The sequence below is a fragment of the Schistocerca nitens genome, chromosome 8 (genome assembly GCF_023898315.1).
Source record: "Schistocerca nitens isolate TAMUIC-IGC-003100 chromosome 8, iqSchNite1.1, whole genome shotgun sequence".
NCBI lineage: Eukaryota > Metazoa > Arthropoda > Insecta > Orthoptera > Acrididae > Schistocerca > Schistocerca nitens.
In genome coordinates this window covers 437225014-437246116 of record NC_064621.1, presented here as the reverse complement: position 1 = coordinate 437246116, position 21103 = coordinate 437225014, and the positions used below count along the sequence as shown (strand labels likewise).

The window sequence follows — 21103 nt, the reverse complement described above, 5'->3', positions numbered from 1 at the left end:
GTAGCAGGTCAGCAACTGGAAGCAGTTAATTCCATAACTTATCTGGGAGTACGCATTAGGAGTGATTTAAAATGGAATGATCATATAAAGTTGGTCGTCGGTAAAGCAGATGCCAGACTGAGATTCATTGGAAGAATCCTAAGGAACTGCAATCAGAAAACAAAGGAAGTAGGTTACAGTACACTTGTTCGCCAACTGCTTGAATACTGCTCAGCAGCGTGGGATCCGTACCAGTTAGTGTTGATAGAAGAGATAGAGAAGATCCAACGGAGAGCAGCGCGCTTCGTTACAGGATCATTTAGTAATCGCTAAAGCGTTACGGAGATGATACATAAAGTCCAGTGGAAGACTCTGGAAGAGAGACGCTCAGTAGCTCGGTACGGGCTTTTGTTGAAGTTTCGAGAACATACCGAGGAGTCAAGCAGTATATTGCTCCCTCCTACGTATATCTCGCGAAGAGACCATGAGGATAAAATCAGAGAGATTAGAGCCCACACAGAGGCATACCGACAATCCTTCTTTCCACGAACAATACGAGACTGGAATAGAAGGGAGAACCGATAGAGGTACTCAAGGTACCCTCCGCCGCACACCGTCAGGTGGCTTGCGGAGTATGGATGTAGATGTAGATGATCTCTGACCCACCTCTACCGCCATGCCTGCTGCTCCTCCGCCTTAGTACCCCCCGGTCCCCTCAGTAGCGTCCCACTATATTCCATAGCACTACCGGTCATTCTTTACTTATTGTTTTGACCTCACTAACCAGAATAGCATTCACCATTATTCTTAGTATGCAGAAGGAATTTCGAAGGTACCACAACTCTAAGATACATTCACTATTGCTAGAAATGGGGAACATTTTATGGTCAGCTATGTGTTCATGGAGTAAGATAAATCTGAACAGCCATCTGAAGATGAACCAACAAGGGCGCTGTTCTCTAAGTAACGAAACAATTAACAGTGTTTGGTTGTTATTCACTTTCAGTAAGAAACTACCCGTATTTAAATCATTATCATTGCTACTATTGTGCTTACTCCAGCAAGTTTTTTCATTTAACAAAAAAAAAATTATGAGGAGATATGGACTACAAACAGTGGAGACTGTTTTATTGTCCAACGTAAGTTAGGCTGAACAAGTATTCCGATGAGGCACACCAAGGAAGCAAGATTATAAAAATGCTGTAAGTATTTCATTTTACAGGATACACTACTCTGTCTACAAGTTCTATCCTTCAGTTCAATTGGATTACAGCGACAGTGACAAATCCAATCTAAATCCATCTTCCTTCCAATCTAAATTTTACATTGCAATACCAGTTTTGAAAGTTTCATACAACAAGCTGAAAATATGTAGTGCTAATAAAAGCAAATCAGAGTGTTTGCGGTTCAGTGATTTGTAAATTAAAGGCACGCGATCTGCCCTAGACGGGCTAATCACGCCTGACCGACCACCGTGTCGTCCTCCGCCAATGGCGTCATCAGATGTGGCATAGAAAAGCATGTGGACAGCACACTCCCGGACATTGTCGGATTTGTTGACCGTGGAATCGTTACTAATCTGTTGATTGGCTCCTCTGTTGGCCTCACGAGGCTGAGTACGCCCCATGTTAGTCCTCTCACGAAAGAAAAACGTCTGGCAGTACCAGGAGTTGAAGCCGGGTGCCCCAGCATGACAGTCGGCCACGCCGCCCACTCCCCCACGGAGGAAGTCTGTGGCGCTACTCGACTGATTGCTACTACCAGAACCACACTCGCCACCGTTGAACTTGTAGGGAACGATGATCTGCGAGTAGTAGGTTCTGAGCGAAAATAAAATGTATGAAGTAAAATTGTTCATTGATTTGTCCCAGAGGGCGATTTTTAAATTTGAAAGCGAGTAATATTTGCTCGCCACATAGGCCAAGTTTTAAAACAAAGCTTTAGGTTCTGCGAAATAGCTAAAAATTTATCATACATTTATTCAGAGAGATTCTGTAATACACATCAGCAAATAGCTGACACAAGAAATAATATATGCATGTCTGTGAAGCAGACAGAATACAGAACAGACAGAAGCACCAGTAAATACCAAGAATTTGAAAAAAAAATTTAAATACGCAGCTGAAAAACACGCAGAAGAAATTGTTATCTCACTAGTTTGTACAGGCAGAGAAAGCAGAAACGTGAAATAATGTACACGTCACTGAAGCAGAGCCGGCCGGGTTGGCCGACCGGTTCTAGGCGCTACGGTCTGGAACCGCGCGACCGCTGCGGTCGCAGGTTCGAATCCTGCCTCGGGCATGGTTGTGTGTGATGTCCTTAGGTTAGTTAGGTTTAAGTAGTTCTAAGTTCTAGGGGACTGATGATCTCAGAAGTTAAGTCCCATAGTGCTCAGAGCTATTTGAACCACTGAAGCAGATTTTTGCACCACTATATCTCACAAGATGAGACAATTTTTACAGTTTTAAAGCGTTGCGTATGTGGCTGTGAAGCAGCTAAATAGAACTGCATATTCATAGAAACCGGAATATTTAGAATAATGTATACGCCTGTGAAGCAGACCGAGGCGTTCACCAAGCACTTTTATGAGTAACGAAATCCCAGGCAGTCTTAGCACCTCAAGCACGCAATTTAGGCGAATGCCGTAACGGCTCGAAGTGCGGCCGACGTTCCAGACAGTTGCTTGACAAATCCTAAAACGTACACAGAAAATACAAATTAAATGTAGACACCAAGTGCACGAAATCAGTAGGCTGTCCCCCTGTCACAACTGAAGCACGAGGGTGTACAACTGAGTCCATTTGATGCACTAGTATCTGGTAAGAGAAAAAATATAAAAGGTCATTTAAAGTGAGGGAACAACATACAAAGATGTTGAACTTAGAAAACACACACGCCTTCTAAAACTGATAGCCTCTTACAATCAAATAAGTACTTGCTTTACAGCAGTTCTTATCGACAGGGCGCTGGTCCACAGAAAGGCATCGCCCATACACGGCCAGTACAACGATTCGAATCTTTTTAACGTCAAAAAGCAAACGACTCTCAGAGATGACTGCACAGGGAAGGGGTATCGTCTCGTCAATCTTGACCAACACTCAATGCCCACAAAAAAGTTTCTCACATTCGTTTTTGTTCCAGGCTGACGCAAATCATGGACAGCGTAAGTGGCCACATCCTGCAGTCAAGGCAGCAGGAACATACCTGAAGTCCAATTCCAGAATATGCAGAATATGACCCATCACCGCATAGCTGGGGTGAAGTTGCAACTACCCAGTAGGCGAACGCTCGCCCCGCGAAATTAACATGAGCCGTACAGATACAATGAGCAATCACCACGGTTACGAGGTACAAACCTCGATACCACGAACCCTCTGTTGAAAACCCAATCATCCTTTTTATTTATTTTATATACTTATTTTTCATTTATCTACCCATGTCCGTAAAATGTTACTACACGATTTTTTGTTATCAATTTAGGGGGTACAAGGGCGACATATTAATTGTAAAATTACTACTGGGTTTAACAGTCATATATATATATATATATATATATATATATATATATATATATATATATATATGTGTGTGTGTGTGTGTGTGTGTGTGTGTGTGTGTGTGTGGTATTTTCAAGGGTTGCAGTGTTTTAAACACTCATATCCTTATACTTCATTATTATACAGTTATTATAGTCATTCTTATATTTTATTGATTTTTTTTTTCTTCAGGAAGATTTCGTGCTCTCCCTTGGATGATACCGGACGTAGAAACATTCGAACCATAGAAATTCCGAACACCACGAGCGTCTCCAGAAGGCAGGTGTGCCACAGTGACATTTCTTTGCATGAATCTCATTTGGGAAAGACACGTCATTAACATTGCTGAGGATTTCGTGCGCTGGCAAAAATTTCGCGTCAAACCACCCATAACAGATTACTTTATCGAAAACTGGTGCTTACAAGTGATTATGAATCAAGATACACACAAGAATTCGACCAAAAACAATTTGAAATAAATTGTCATTTATTTATTTGTTTAAGTTAATTCGCCAGACGTACTATTAGTATACGATTAAGGACAGCGTTATTTCAATAAACATTGGAAAACATTCGTGTAGTAATATTCTACGGTCATTCCTAGAAAATTGAAAAATAATAATAGGTTTCGAAAAGAGGGCGCAAAATTATGGAGCCGTGACGCTAGCTACTGTACCACTCCTGTTAAACCAGTCGCTCGCTAAAAGGCAAATAAAATACCCCGAAAACTCGTTTTACCAGAAATTGGTGACTATATATGGCCAAGCCGAGACACGTATTTGTTTATTTTGACTCTTCTTTCACCGACCGTAGTTTCTGGGAAATCCGGTTATGGGACTTGCTCTCTTTTCCTCGTAAGCAACACTAGGCAAAGAGTTTCCTCAAACACAGTAATCGATATAACCACGCCCATGGCTCAGTTACTCATGGATCCGTATAATTTTTTCAGTCTTCTTCACTTTCTTATGGATTAACGAAAAGTATTCTATTTTCTCATCGCTTACTACATCCTCTTTGTTGAGACAAGGCGATGACCTGTGCGCACAGGTAGCGTACGCACCTCGTAGTAGGCGAGGAAGCCCTTGGCCTGCGTGTAGTTGCCCGGCTTGCCGCCGCCCGCCTCCTTGTTGATGTACGTGCCGAGCTTGTAGTCCTTGTTGCCCGCGCTGAGCGTGAAGCTGCGACCATAGAAGGGCACGCCCACCACCAGCTTGTACGCGGGGCAGCCCATGTCCTGCCACAGCTTCAGCCCGTCGTGCTGCAAAACACAGGCGGCGACGTCACGTCATTCCTGGACAGCTAATATAGTGTATTACTGGCTAAGAAGGAAAGGCTGAAAGGTGGAAGGAATACACAGAGAGGCTATACAGAGGAGAGAAACTGGAAGACAACACGGTGTGAAGGAAAAGGAAGTTGACATATACTGAGGCGACACAAGTCATGGGATATCTCCTAATATCAAGCCGGTCCTCTTTTTGCCCAGCGTTGTGAAGCAACTGAACGTGGCATGCACTCAACAAGTCGCTGAAGTCTCCTCCAGAAATATTGAGCCATGCTACCTCTATAGTCGTTCATAACTGCGAAACTGTTGCCGGTGCAAGATTGTGTGCACAAACTGACCTCTCAATTAACTCCGTTAAATGTTCTACAAGATTCATGTCGTGCGATCTGGGTGGCCTAATCATTCGCACGACTTGTCCAGAATGTTCTGACATGGTGCAACGTCATCCATTAAAATTTCTTCGTTGTGTGGAAACATGACGTCCATGAATAGCTGCAAATGGTCTCCAAGTAGCCGAATATAAACATTTCCAGCCAATGAGTAGTTCAGCTGGACGAGAGGACGCAGTCAGTCCACACCATTATGGGGCCATCACCAGCTTCCCAGTGCCTTGTTGACAGCCTGGGTCCATGTGCATTGTGGGGTCTTCGCTACACTCGAACTCTATCACCAGCTCTTGCCAACTGAAATCGGTACTCATCTGATCAGGTCCCGGTTTTCCAGTCGTGTAGGGTCCAACCGATATGGTCACGAGCCCAGGAGAGGCGCTGCAACGATATCGTGCTTTTAACAAAGACACTCGCATCGGTCGTCTGCTGCCAGAGCCCATTAACCCCTAATTTCGCCGCACTGTCCTAACGGATACGTTCGTCGTACGTCCCACATTGATTTCTGCTATTATTTCAAGCAGTGTTGCTTGTCTATTAGCACTGATAACTCTAAGGAAATGCCGCTGCTCTTGGTCATTAAGTGAAGGCCGTCGGCCACTGTGTTGTCTTTGGTGGAAGGTTACGTTGACATTTGGTATTCTCGGTACACTCTTAACACTACTGATCTTGGAATACTGAACTCCTAATCATTTCCGAAATGGAAAGTCCCATGTGTCTAGTTCCAACTACCATTCCGCGTTTGAAGTATATTAATTTCCATCGTGCGGCCACAATCTCGTCGGAAACTTTTTCAGATGAGTCGGCTGAGTACAAATGACATCTCAGTCCTTTAACTGCCCTTTGATACCTTGTGTACGCGATACTACGGCCATCAGTTTTGTATATGTTCATGTCGCTATCCCATGACTCTCGTCACCTCAGTGAAAAGAACGGAAACAAAGATAACATTTTTGTGAAGGAAGAGGAAGATGATATACATATGTTCTAAAATCTTATAATATATCACGAGCTCAAACGCAATGACGTATCTCGAACAGAATGACCTCCAAGCAGCGTGGATTTCAGAAACATTCGCCATGCGAACTCAATCCCTGCTTTTCTCACGTGACAGCAATGAAGTCAGTTGGACTCAATGTTTTTTGATATCTGAAAAGCATTCGATTCTGTATCACACCTCAACTTATTATCGAAAGTACGAACTCATGGGGTATCGAGCGAAACTTATGACTCGATTGAGGATTCTTTAGTAGGGAGGAGGGAACATGTTATGTTGGACGAAGAATCATCGACTTCAGGCATGCTCCAGAAAAGTGTGTTGGGTCTCTTGCTGTTCATGTTCTTCATTAATAATCCGCTAGATAATAGTCTGTTATTACGAATGTATTTTTTAAATAGGATTTGTTTTTTAATAACAATAAAAATACTGTAAATACTATTAAAATATATTTTTTTTCTTTTCTACCTACTTTTACCTAGTTTTCTACATAATTGCCGTTTCTGTTCAATCATTTGTCATAATGCTCAACAAGTATTTGAATTATGGCATCAAAGGAATCTGCCGGCTGTAAAGAAACCCAATCAATGACTGCAATTTTCACTTCTTCGTCGTCTTTCAAACTTAGACCACCAACGAACTCCTTTAAGTCCCGAAACAGGTGTAAATCATTGGGTTCAAGGTCTGGACTGTAAGTTGGATGATCTAATTGTTCCCACCTTATGCTTGCACAGAAATATGTGGCCTTGCATTGTCGTGAAGCAACATAACACTGGAAGACACTATACCATGCCGTCTGTTTTGTACGGCATGCTGGAGCTTTTACCACTCGACAATCGAATTACAGGTCGTATCTCACAATTGTCGGGGTACTTAGTTTTCTTAAACATTATAAGCTTCGACAACTCAGCACACAGACAGACAGTACAGCTGCAAATGGTGTCTAAACAGGCGCAAAGCATGCTGGGAGTCGTCGCGCGCACGCACTGCACTCTTACTGTAATTCGCAAATGGGTCTTATCTAAGAAATACCCCTCGTAGTAACCTCATCATTTTTGCAAATGATGCAGTTATCTGTAATTAAATTCTCTCTGAAAAAATCTGCACAAATATTGCCAGACATTGACAAGATTTCAGTGTGGTGCAAAGATCGGTCACTTGCTTTAAACGTTCAGAATTGTAGAGTTGTGTGCTCCAGTAATCGAAAACATGTATCTTTTGACTACAACATCAATGAGCCACAGTTAGAATCAGGAAACTAATGCACATAACAGGGGTAACAATTTGTAGGTGTACGAAATGGAGAGATCACATAGTCGCAGTGCTAAGTAAAACAGGGGGCAGACTTCGGTTCATACTAGGAAAACGCAATCTGTCTAGAAATGAGACTGCTTGCAGAACACTTCTGCGAAACACCCTAGAGGACCGAGCAAGTTTATGGCAACCATACCAGAAAGGACTATCACGAGATACTCAGCTTATGCAAGGGGCAGCACAAATGGTAACAGATTTGTTTGACCTATGACAGAACGTCACACAGATGCAAAAAAACCAGAACAGACGAACACTTGAAGACTACCGCACCGAAAACCTTGAGAACTTGAAGGAAAAATTTGACAGATTACCGAAAGACTCCAGTCAAAACAAGGCACGTAGAGTAAATGAGTCACTCAGAAATGTACTTGGGGCAACCAACCACGACAAAGCTGTTAGCAGGTATGCAGAATGTATGAGACATATGAAATACCCTCAGACTTCAAGCACAAAATATCCACAAAATAATGAATATTTTATAGAGAATATTGGACATGTGGGTTTCGGAGGAAGGCTTTGCTTTGGGAAAGTGCACTCGTGGTGTGGTCTGCGAGTCGTTTTGTCGACAGAAGGCAGTCAGTGAATCTCATTAGGAGAGGATACAGGGAGTTTTCGCAGAAGTGGGGCTGTGGTCGGATCCGTGCTTTTGTGAGCAGAGCCAGTGATAAGCCTGGCTGAGGGTAGGAGACGCCATGCCATCACTGCCATCCTCAGTGAATAATTGAGTACAACATTTTTGGTTTTTCTGCGCGAAGATCGAACGTTGATATAATGTGGTAGCACCCGGCCAGTAAGAGGGAGACTGTTAGTTTAGCTTCAAAATTTTGGTCATCCAATCAAATTATGTGTCCCACCACGGTGATTGGAGTGAAGCAGTCAAATAATCGAGGAGACACTGCACTAGGGCAGTGCCAGCCTCGTGTCTGTTAATGTGTGTTTTGTACACCAAGAGTGGGAAGTTTCTGCTGCATAACCCTGCTTTTTCATAAAATAAGCGCTATTTTCACCTGTCACATTGGCAACAGTGCTGAGCCATCCTCTCTCACGAGCATTGCACTCACTTATCTAGTTTCATCATAAGCATTTTTATTGACTAAGGAGAGCTGTGTCGATTTTCCTTAGAATATGTTTGGAATGTGTTATTTCATGGCTATTTGTCTAACGACCTTGCAGTATTCAGAGGTAACAAGCAACAACATTTTACACCAATGTCACACCACGACACAGGTCCAAGGTCACTCCCCAAGTAAGCTAACTGTATTTTCATGGTGCTGTGACTTATCTTTGTAGACAGGTCGAAAAAAGGCTAATCTACATCTGTAACATGTTTAGATAAGATTTAGACAGCGCTGAAATTTTGGAGTTATCAGGAACAAAGTACAGGGAGTGAGAGGTTACCTTCATTGAGCAACAGCATTAAAGGATCACATTTTCAAAGTCCCGTAGTTCCCACCCTCTTCGGCGCTTAAGTTTGAAATTTGGCGCAGAGGTGCGTACAGTATTCGGCTCGACGATGCTTCAAACACCAACATGTCTAGACATTCGAAGGAAAGGACAAAGCTCAGAAATTCACGAAATTCATGTGAGTCGTAAGACGGATTAATGATGTCACATTGGCACCAAATTTCATCATAGTTCTACCCAACACCAACGTGAATGTGTCGTACTATGAGAAGATCATCACAGCCCCTCTTATCAACATTTCAACTCTTCTTTCGTCGTCTCTGTGATGGAGATCAGAATCGTGACATCCAGCATTGAAATTGCGCATTGTTCTTATAGGTGGGCGAGGAAGATATTTCAGACACACCGCCGCTCAAAACTGACACGAAAATGACCTCAATGAAACCACCCCTGCCACTGGAGCGTTGATTCCCCGCACATTTCGTGCCTGGAAACAAAAGTTCGCAGTGCGATGAGCAACGGGGAGATGTTATTGACTACTTTTGACACTACGGACAGCCTCAGATGTTTCAACCCTCCTCTAAAGACATTGCGGGGCTGCGTTCACTTTGAAAGTGATCGCTCCCCTTTGGAGTGCAGCGCGACAGCAATTGATGCTCTCTGTACAGGCTGGAACACTAGAGACTGTTCCAAACCATTTGACAAAATTTGAACGAAGCAGAAAAGGGTACTTACGCTTTTTCAGCCCTCCCATTTTCCGCCCTCTTGTGGCGGGATCTTACGGGAGTGAAACATTAACATGTGCGTGAATAAAATGCAGAAGGGTCCCTCTAACACCCTTCCTCTATTCGGTCACCGTCGGTGCAACCCACGCAACTTTGTTGAGCACATTACAAATGTACCTGCCAGGAACTTCGGCGCCAGTTCAGCCTGGCGGCTGCTCTATCGCCTGAAGGTAGGCAAACCCAACCCTAGGGGTAAGAAGGGGTTGCCGAACCATCAGGCACTAGAGAGCCCGCCAGGCTGATTTAGTGCCGAAATTTCTGAAGATACACTTCTAACGTGCTCAACAACGTTGCGTGGATGGCACCGACGGCGTTACCGAATTGAGGGAGGGTTTAGAGGGACTCCTCCATTTGATTCACACACAACGGAATGTGTCACAGTTCCAGCCTCCATCGCAGAGGTGTCCAAACAGGGGTGGAATGTGAGTTAGAGGGGCTGTGACGACCTTCCCATTCTGTGACACGCACGCGGTGGCGTTGGGCAGAATTGTGATGACGTTTAGTACCAATGTGGTATCATGAACCCACCTCACGGCTCACATGAACTTCTGACATATGGCATTATCCTCGCCTGTGTCGACGCCTTGCCGGTAGAAGCATAATCAAGATCGAGGTTGACGTCGCAGGGAGGCACGCTTTTGTACTATTACTGAGGAAGGTTGTACGCACCTTTGAATCAAACTTCAAAACTAAGCGTCGCAACAGGTGTGAATTACGGGGTTTCGAAAAAGTGATCCTTTAATTCTGTTGCACAGTGTATAAAGTTTACAGCCGGCAGCTGTGAGAGTCAAAGGAGATGAAAGAGGGGAAGTTTTCGAGAAAGAAATAAAAGGGGTTCGTAGCTTATCCGTGCGTTTTTCTAGTCTGCCCCTGCGTCTGCTTCCTAACTCCATACTGTCTTTTCTGATATCGGCGGATGAATAGCATCTTCAGAAAGTTGAAAATCGTGCCATCTATTGCGACGCGAAGAGCTATAATGTGATCGAGATCATTGTTTGCACGGAAAGTAACTGCTAATTAAGAGATTAAGGGAAAGCTTCTTGAGTAGCCCAGTAGTGTTTCTACATGCGTTGCATCCAGATGAGGTGTGGCAAGATAGTCGTAACCATCAGCAGACGTGGAAGCATCAACCTAACAGGCGATAATGTAATAATATGGCCTTTATTATGCTCAAACGGAATTTTATAAAATTCTCAAAAATTATTTTACACCGCATGCATATCTGTGAACGTGTATGGGTTGATATTTAAGACGACCAGGAAATGAAAGACTCTAAACAAATTAAGGAGAGGTACTGGAAGAGCAAAGGTTGGTTTGGAAAAGGTAGAATCTCCTTCAGGCTCAAGGCACTATTTCAGGCTGTACAGAACTTTTCAAACTACTTGTACGATAGGGTATCTGCATATGGCAATGGAAACTCTGTTGAGATTGCTAATTCTCTGTTCTGAACCAATAATGTTTCTACAAATTGCTTAATATTAAGGGTGTTAATGTTTTTTTTACTGATGTTCGCTGCACGTATTTGAGGTTGACGTGAGTTAGGCTGAGTGAGACATGTGACGGGACAAAGTGTAGTGTAATACTCACGACGTTGAGCTTCTCGTAGGCCCACTGGTCGTGGGGTCGCTTGTAGAGCGGCGAGTGGGTGTCGGCGAAGCCGGCCCAGTTGCCTCGCAGGTCGTACGACATCACGTGGATCGCGTCCACCAGCCTGCAACACAGAGGGGCCATACGGCCGCTCTACAGTGTCTGTGTCCTCAGACTAGGCCCCCCAGTTGTCCCGCACTCCAGTCGACTTGCATACACAGCTTGGGATTATCCAAACTTTTTCACTGTGAATGAAATTCGCTCAACAAACAGACCAAATATTTTATATCTGAATTACGACATAGTCGACAATAAATAAGATTTAAAATGGCAGTTGCAGTTGTTGAGAATGCTGTTCCAAAATTTATTCTGGAAAAAGACGTGGCCTAACCCGAATATTTTAGTAGAGCCTACAAACATCCATGGAAAATGTAAATTATAGATTGCAGCGATCAGTCGACCTTTTTAAATTTTTTATTGTGCAGATCTAGATTTCGGCTAGAAGCTAGCCATTCTCAATGCTAAGAATACAAGAAGTACATAGTTAGATGACGTAAAAAGTTACAAGTAATTGCTTAACTTATATGGTTTGTATATTACATACCACTATTATTTTCGCTCAATGCATGTAATTCCTATTGGTCGGGCTTCATCCACAGTTCATTGAAGACTACTGTTTGCCGAAGGCAGGCTGCATGCAGAACACATCGGTTGGTTATAATATAATAGTGGTATGTAATAGACAAACCATACGAGTTAAGCCATTACTTGTAGCTTTTTATAACATCATCTAATTGTGTACCTTTCGTATTCTTAGCATTGAGAATGGCTAGCTTCTAGCCAAAATCTAGATCTGCACAATAAAATTTAAAAAGGACGCCTGATCGCTGCAATCTATAATTTACAAGTCAATATAACAGTCGCTGAGTGCAACAGCTTTGTGAATGGAAGGTAACCTGATCCATGGAACGTCTTGTCGCAAATGAACGATAAGCCACAACTGCCAGTGGCATCGTTAAAATACTGGTACCTTTGCTCGACTGCTCAATGTAATGCTGAAATGGAATCTTACAAACTGGTCAAAGAGTGTTTTTCGGCACACTCGTATCTGTGAACGTACATGAGGTAAAAGGAAAGAATAACGATTATACATCTAAACAAATGAATACAGTGAAATAAAAAAAAGCAGTAATAAAAAAGACAGTCTGTTAGAAGTACACGTGTATGAACTAAATTCTGCTGCTGGGTGACAATCCTGGTAGATTAAAATTGTGTGCCGGGCCGAGACTCGAACACAGTCCCTTTCATATAGGCATAAACTTTACTGCAGAATGAAAAATTCATTGAGGGATTAAGTTTCTGTTGCTCTTTCCCATCCTCTGTAACAAGCTTTGCTATTCATCGGCAATGACGGTGAACCCCCTGAAGCCATCCAATGTGTGAAGCGGGTTCTCGCGACGAGACTGCAAGTTTTTACTGCTGGCCTGGATATTTGATTAGAGGATCCTGTCCCGTTACTGCACAACTGGCCATTAAAATTGCTACACCACGAACATGACGTGCGACAGAAGCGAAATTTAACCGACAGGAAGAAGATGCTGTGATATGCAAATGATTAGCTTTACAGAGCATTCACACAACGTTGGCGCCAGTGGCGACACCTACAACGTGCTGACATGAGGAAACTTTCCAACCAATTTCTCATACACAAACAGCAGTTGACCGGCGTTGCCTGGTGAAACGTTGTTGTGATGCCTCGTGTAAGGAGGAGAAATGCGTACCATCACGTTTCCGATTTTGATAAAGGTCGGATTGTAGCCTATCGCGATTGCGGTTTATCGTATCGCGACTTCGCTGCTCGCGTTGGTCGAGATCCAATGACTGTTAGCAGAATATGGAATCGGTGGGTTCAGGGGGGTAATACGGATCGGAGCGCTGGATCCCAACGGCCTCGTATCACTAGCACTCGAGATGACAGGCATCTTATCCGCATGGCTGTAACGGATCGTGCAGTCACGTCTCGATCCCGGAGTCAACAGATGGGGACGTTCGCAAGACAACAACCGTCTGCAGCAACAGTTCGACGACGTTTGCAGCAGCATAGCCTATCAGCTCGGAGACCATGGCTGCGGTTACCCTTGACGCTGCATCACAGACAGGAGCGCCTGCGATGGTGTACTCAACGACGAACCTGGGTGCGCGAATGGGAAAACGTCATTTGTTAGGATGAATCCAAGTTCTGTTTACAGCATTATGGTGGTCGCATCCGTGTTTGGCGACATCGCGGTGAACGCACATTGAAAGTGTGTATTCGTCGTCGCCATACTGACGTATCACCCGGCGTGATGGTATGGGGTACCATTGGTTACACCTCTCAGTCACCTCTTGTTCGCACTGACGGCACTTTGAACAGTGGACGTTACATTTCAGATGTGTTACGACCCGTGGCTCTTTCCTTCATTCGATTCCTGCGAAACCCTACATTTCAGCAGGATAATGCACTACCGCATGTTGCAGGTTCTGTACGGGCCTTTGTGGATACAGAAAATGTTCCACTGCTGCCCTGGCCAGCACATTCGCCAGATCTATCACCAATTGAAAACATCTGGTCAATGGTGGCCGAGCAACTGGCTCGTCACAATACGCCAGTCACTACTCTTGATGAACTGTGGTATCGTGTTCAAGCTGCATGGGCAGCTGTACCTGTACACGCCATGCAAGCTCTGTTTGACTCAATGCCCAGGCGTATGAAGGCCGTTATTACGGCCGGTGGTGGTTGTTCTGGGTACTGATTTCTCAGGATCTATGCACCCAAATTGCGTGAAAATGTAATCACATGTAAGTTCTAGTATAATATATTTGATCAATGAATACCCGTTTATCATCTGCATTTCTTCTTGGTGTAGCTATTTTAATGGCCAGTAGTGTACAAAGACCAAAAATAACTCCAGATAGCTAGGAGATGTGTTGGAAATCGGTACATAATACTTGCCAGCCATTCATTCTCTCACTCCACAAACGAATGAAACGTAAAAATGTTCAAATGTGTGTGAATTCCTAAGGGACCAAACTGCTGAGGTCATCGGTCCCTAGGCTTATTCACTGATTAAACTAATTTATGCTAAGAGCAACACACATACTCATGCCCGAGGGAGGACTCGAACCTCCGGTGGAAGCCGGCATGCAATCCGTGACACGGCGCCTCAAACCGAGCGGCCACTCCGCTCGGCTAAACGAAACGTAAGGAAACCCTGATACGCGGTGCAGTGGGAGGCGGCAGAACGCGTGCGCGCCACTCACTCGCAGAGCTCGGGCACGTGGTAGCCCTCCTGCAGGCGGAACTTGGCGAGCGGCACGGCCATGGTGATCTCCCAGCCCTTGCCCTCCGCGTCGAACGCCTCGCGCAGCTCCTGCACGAAGCACTTGAAGTGGTTCTTGTCCGAGAAGCTGCCGCCGCGGTCCGCCGCGCCCGGGTACTCCCAGTCCAGGTCGAACCCGTCGAAGCCGTAGCGCTTCATGTACTCTGCGGGCAGCCGAGACGCAACTTAACGTCCTTCTCCAAAGCTACATGCCTCTACAAGTGTGTGCAGGACAAAAATATTTTTGTTCTTCATACTATCTTCACGAATTAGTCACTGTACGAGCAAGAATTAACAAATCTGGCTTCTTTTTTTATCGGCATCAAAGATACGAGTATTAATACAACATGTTATGCTGGAGTGTGTAACATGCAATATCTCTGGCTAAACTCATAGTGTGTGTGTGTGTATGTATGCAGTGAGTATGGCCTACTGCGCATGTTCTCAGCTTGAATATTACATGTATTCGCCTTATTGCATAAACGTTTCTGCGCACGTTTGAGTTTTAGTAACAGTTATGGAGTAATACTGTCGTTGTCGCGGATGTAAAGAGAAAAAGTATGTGAAAGGAGGTTCAAAATGGCTCTGAGCACTATGCCACTTAACTTTTTAGGTCATCAGTCTACTAGAACTTAGAACTACTAAAACCTAATTAACCTAAGGACATCACACACATCCATGCCCGAGGCAGGATTCGAACCTGCGACCGTAGCGGTCGCTCGGCTCCAGACTGTAGCGCCTAGAACCGCACGGCCACTCCGGCCGGCGTGAAAGGATGCTCAGATACTTTTCATAGGTATCTACAACAAATGTACAACTGTAAATATCATATTGTTGTGAGGCACTGTATATACTGAAAAATTCTGGAGACAGGTATTATAAACTCTTTTATTACAGAGATAATTTCTGTGATTTTATGGCCATGTGTTTATGAGACAAGTGCTAGATAAATTTGAAAGTCTGTTTGAGTAAGCTACCAGTCACTGTTTACATATTGGTGCTATGTTCATATGCAGATAAAATTTATACATGACAATTTGATTAATTTCCCTCAATTAATGCAAACACTTGTGTGTAACTACGCATTTCTGCATAAGACAATTTCCTGTTCAGTGTCTTGTAACGTAATTGATTAGAACAAATTCAACAATATCAATCAGTACAACAGAATAACTAAAAAAATATATTGTTGGCGCCACTTCTTATATTGCTCCGAAATACGAGCACTGAAATTGTATTTTTATTTTCTTGCGCGCACCGTATGATTTTCCTTTTCTGAAGAGATGTCGAGAAAATGCTAATATTTTACTTGTCTATTAAAAAGCGGAAAGGCAAATAAAGAAAAATTGAAAATAATAGTGTACAAGCAAGTGGTACAAATCGCATACCGCATTTACTGTAACAATTTCATAGGTCCAAATGCATTGTTTTTTTTTTCGTGATACTTCGCCGCAGTCACTTGCACAGTGTGAAAATTATTGAACTATACGAAATAAAATCGTCATAACTTTTGAACGGTTTGTGTTAGGACGTTCAAACTGCACGGTTAGCCGCGGGGTATGATGGGAATTAGTACGCGCATTATGGTTTCGTTTAGCGACGAAGCCCACTTGCATTGGGAAGGGTTCGTCAATAAGCGAAACTGGCTCATCTGGGGGACTGAGAATCCGCATTTCGCAATCGAGAAGTCTCTTCACCCTCAACACATGACTGTTTGGTGTGTAGTGTCCAGTCACGGAACAATCGGTGCGGTATTCCCTGATGGTACGGTGACTACCGAACGGTACGTGAAGATTTTGAATGGTGGTTTCATCTCCATAATCCAAAGTGACACTGATTTCGACAAGATGTGATTCATGCAAGACGCTCGACCCCATCGAAGCAGGAGAATGTTTGATGTCCTGAAGGAGCACTTTGGGGACCGCATTCTGGGTCTCAGTACCCAGAGGTCATTGGCATGGGCCTCGATTGACCGCCATGTTCTCCGGGTCTGAACACATGCGACTCTTTTTTTGTGAGGCTATATTAAAGACTAGGTGTATAGAAATAACCCCAAAATCATTGCTGAGCTGAAAACAGCTATTCAGGAGGTAATCGACATCATCGATGTTCCGATACTTCAGCGGTCAAGCAGAATTTCGCTATTCGTCGGCGCCACATCATCGCCAATGATGGTAGGCACATCGAACATGTCATAACCTAAATCCGAATATGTGTAGTGACGTTTACATGTTGACTATAATGTGCGCGTGCCGCAGTTTGTAACTAATTTACGTTTTTCAAATATGGTTCAGTAATTGTCACCCCGTACGTAATCATTAGAACAGATATTCTAAAATGTGAATAAGTGCAAGAGGAAACGTAAAAAAAATGGCTCTCACTTTTTACTCCGTTATCGAAAAAACGCGAATAAAGTGGAATCTGAGCTATGATATTGTGGCGAAAAAGCACACTACCATTGCCCGTCATATCTTTAAGGAAAATTCACTTTCTGGTACCAAACTGTTAAGATGTCTGTAAAACACGTATACAAAGTTTCACGGTACTTCTCAAGGTCATATATTTGTAGCAGTGGAGAAATAAAACTCAAAATACGCTAAGCGCTACACAGGTAAGATGCCTAAATTGGATGCTGAAGCACAGCTGTCAGTGTGTGCCAGTCAAAGATCCTCGTATTTCGTTTCGTGCCTAACCAGTTTTCATGAAATACTACGAACTCTGCTTGCTAATGCTATAGCTGATACTGCTTTCCACTTTCTCTGTTGTATTTGCTTCTAAGTGTTCTGCCTCACTTGGGGTGAAGTTAATAATTACTCTTGTTTCAGTGCTCTTTATTAAAGATCAGATATATTGGTATAAATCTTACAGGTTTTGTTAGGCAATTTTTATTCCAAATTAAACGTCCAAGCTACCTTCAATCTCTACAGGGAGCATGTTCCACGACATGGCGTCACAGTCCACTACTGGAGACACTGAAGGCAGTCATTCTACTACGACACACTACGAGGGTCAACTAAGACGTATTTGACCCTACATGTTTTCAGTCGCGACCATACACATACACTTAAACCAAAGTATAATAAGTGTTCCAAGTAGGTTCGACTATTTTCCACATAATCCCCGATGCAGGTCAGTCGTTTACCCATTCTAAGTTAGAAACTTTGGCTTTAACATGCTTGCCTTTGGCTTGAGGCGCGAAATCTGGATTTGAGTCCTGGTTCGGCACAAATTCTCACTGTCGTCATTCCATTTCACAGCTGATTTTCATATTCGCAACTGCGAATGCATTTCATGAGAATACTGGTGGTACACATTCCACAAGGCTAGTATTCGTGATTAATGAAAATGAGTTGGCATTCCTAAAATGACTCAAAACTCAATGCCGTTCGACAAGCAGCCTTTTAATCATTTGTAGTGACCACTGTCGATGTACCTACGAAAGTGTGAAATCTTGTGCGTAAGGGGCACAGCTATGCAAGACGCAAGGAGAGACGCTAGCGATGTGTGCCTATAGTGTACATGCTCCCCCGCAACGCCTGCGTGGAATGTCTGACTGTTACAAACATTGGTGACGGTGGGTGTGTGACAGTGAGGTGGTCACACAGACTGGGTGAGCGCTCTCGTTTGTCCTCCGTACTCGGTACTCGCGGTACTCGTTACTGGTTTCTTGATACTAAGCACTCGGTACTAAGTACTCAATATTCTTTACTAGGTACTCTATACTTGGTACTCGTTACAAGGTAGTAGGTATTCGATGGTCTGTACCTGGTACTTGGTACTCGTTGCTAGGTACTAGATCCTCGGTACTAGCTACTGTGGTACTCGTTACTAGGTACTAGGTATTCGATGGTCTGTACCTGATACTTGGTACTCGTTGCTGGGTTCTAGATCCTCGGTACTAGGTACTGTGGTACTCGGTACTCACCGACGACGCTGGCGATGAGGCTGCGCCTGCGGGCCGGCACGGCGGCCATGGCGGAGTACTTGCGACCGCCCTCGGCCCAGCCGCCGATGGCCAGCTGCGTCTTCAGGCCAGGATACTTGCTCTTCAGCGCCGTGAAGTTGGCGAAGCCGTGGTTCTCCACGTCGTTCTGCCGAAAAGCGCCACACACATACATATACATCGTATACGACTATGAATTTACCATTAGAACAGTATCTGAAATAAGTGACATTTCAACACGAAAAGTAGTCTACTTCGCATATTTTCATACGCTTATGTCATATGGTATTATTTTTTGAGGTAATTCTTCTGATTCAAAAAGGGTATTTTTGGCTCAAAAACGGGCTGTTCGAGCTGTATGTCGTGTAAGTTCGAGAACCTCTTGTCAACCCCTATTCAATAGTCTGGGAATTCTGACATTGCCCTCACAGTATATATTTTCTTTAATGTCGCTTGTTGTTAGTAATATTAGCGTATTCCCAAGAGTTAGCAGCTTTCACTCAGTTAATACTAGGCAGAAATCAAATCTGCATGTGGAATGCACTTCCTTGACTCTTGTGCACTATTCTGCTTCATCCATTTTCAATAAGCTACCACAAGAACTCAAAAATCTTAGCAGTAGCCCAAACGCTTTTAAGTCTAAACTGAAGAGTTTCCTCATGGCTCACTCCTTCTATTCTGTCGAGGAGCTCCTGGAAGAGCTGAAAAATTAAGCAAATTCCAGTGTTACATTATTGATTTTCTTTATTTAAACTTACGAATTGTCGCCTGAATACGTTTCTTGTATTTCATTTTATCTGTTTCTACTATCGTCTTATAATTTCATGTATTGACTCGTTCCATGACCATGGAGACTTCTCCTTAATTTGGTCCCACGGAACAATAAATAAATAAAAATCTTCTTTGAATTGTGCTCAGCACTTCGATTTGTTGCGCGGAAGACATTTTTAGTGCAACCCAAAACCGCTATAAATAATCGTATGAATGCGACAGCATGCATCCCTAAAATGTTCCAAAACGCGTGGCATAAAACGGGATTTTCCGGTGTCCATACCTCGAGTTCTGTTGGTGGTAAAAAGGTAGCGTCAAGTGTTTTGGATAGCCGTTGGGCTAGGTACGGACCATTTGTGTACCAATGGAAGGATCGTCTGAGCGTCACAACCTACAGTACAGATCACACACTTTCTCCTGCTTAGGCAAATGGAGCAAATCGGTCAGCTTGATGTGCCTTATGGAGTCATCATCAGTTCATCGGCGGTTCCTCGAAAGACCCCAGAAATAGCGTATTTTTACTATATTTTCGCCGTCACCAGCGGACCAAAACTCAGTCGAGGATTCCAAGACGGCTATGCACAGAAAATGGCTGAAATTTTTACGATGTATTCCTAAGACCCCGATCTCGAACAATCTTGAAAATTTCCACCATATCTTTACCCGTTTTTGAGCTACAGAGGTTCATAGTTACCCTAACCGAGTACGTAAAATACGCACGTAAAATCCGGTGTGCGGCAAAAACGTAGATTATAAACTGACGTAGTAAGGAGAAATACGCAGCAAAGTGTCTCCTTCATCACCTGGGTACCCCTTGTTGTAGCACTGAAACGTACGCAATTTTTTTCACTTAAAATGCGGTTTTGTGTTATTTCAATTTCACATAAGGAAATTATCTAAGTTTTACTGACCAATACGCTTGTTTTCATATGAGTTACATGCCCTTCCGCAACAGGGACAAGGAGGAAACCAGCGGAAAAATGCTCCTGTCGGAGCATAAAAAATGCGAATATGTTCCTGCTTATTTAAAAGACTGAAAAGTTGGGTATAAGCCCCTGCATCCTGCCTTCCTCAGTAACTTTTAATTTTGAAAAAAAAAAAAAATGCCATGCGAACATATTCGCGCTTTTTTATGCCGGGGGAGAAGACAATGGCATTGGTAAAGATGCGGAAAAGTAATAAATACTGGAAGATAGTAAACAGTGGTTGTGTTATATAAAGAGCGAAGAAGACAATGGCAGTGTGAGGGAAAAAGAGGGACAGAGTGTCAGAGTGACGAGGGGATGATGACAATGAGTTGCGCTGAAAGAGTAATTGAGAATGGACAACTGGGAGTGGATGGGTATAAGCGACTTGTAGCAATGGACTAGTGGGTATGAGTGACTTACTGTTTCGGGAGCTTGTGGGAGTTTGTGGTGAGCTGCATGTTAAATAGAGTGCGAATGTGATGGCATGCCAAAACTGTTGGAAAATTTTTAAAGTTGTTGAGGCAGGTGGCATCTGGTACCCCACTTTTCACTCAGAGCATATACTTCCACGAGGTTTAGGGATTTCACCTAGGTGACGTCGGTATCTTGCCACGTTATTTTGGCTGATAACGAGGAAGGTGTCCGATGTGATTATGGCAGTACGACGGGACTTAACAGACTTGAACGCTAAGTGGTTGTTGGAGCTAGACGCAAAGAACATTCTGTTTCGGAAATCGTCAAGGAATTCAATATTTCGAGACCCACAGCGTCAAGAGTATGCCGAGAATACCA

The 21103-nt window shown here is 43.6% G+C and overlaps 1 protein-coding gene across 1 annotated transcript in view; it reads right to left on the bottom strand.

The window, feature by feature from the left end:
* LOC126199007 (endochitinase-like) overlaps positions 1–21103 on the bottom strand; it is a 74455-nt gene that overhangs the window by 12040 nt on the left and 41312 nt on the right. Inside the window, exons 4-7 of the mRNA XM_049935687.1 lie at positions 18555–18720; positions 14571–14793; positions 11271–11394; positions 4576–4773 (exon numbers count right to left, since the gene is read on the bottom strand). Of these exons, the coding sequence (XP_049791644.1) occupies positions 4576–4773; positions 11271–11394; positions 14571–14793; positions 18555–18720 (711 nt within the window). The remainder of the gene's footprint in view (positions 1–4575; positions 4774–11270; positions 11395–14570; positions 14794–18554; positions 18721–21103) is intronic.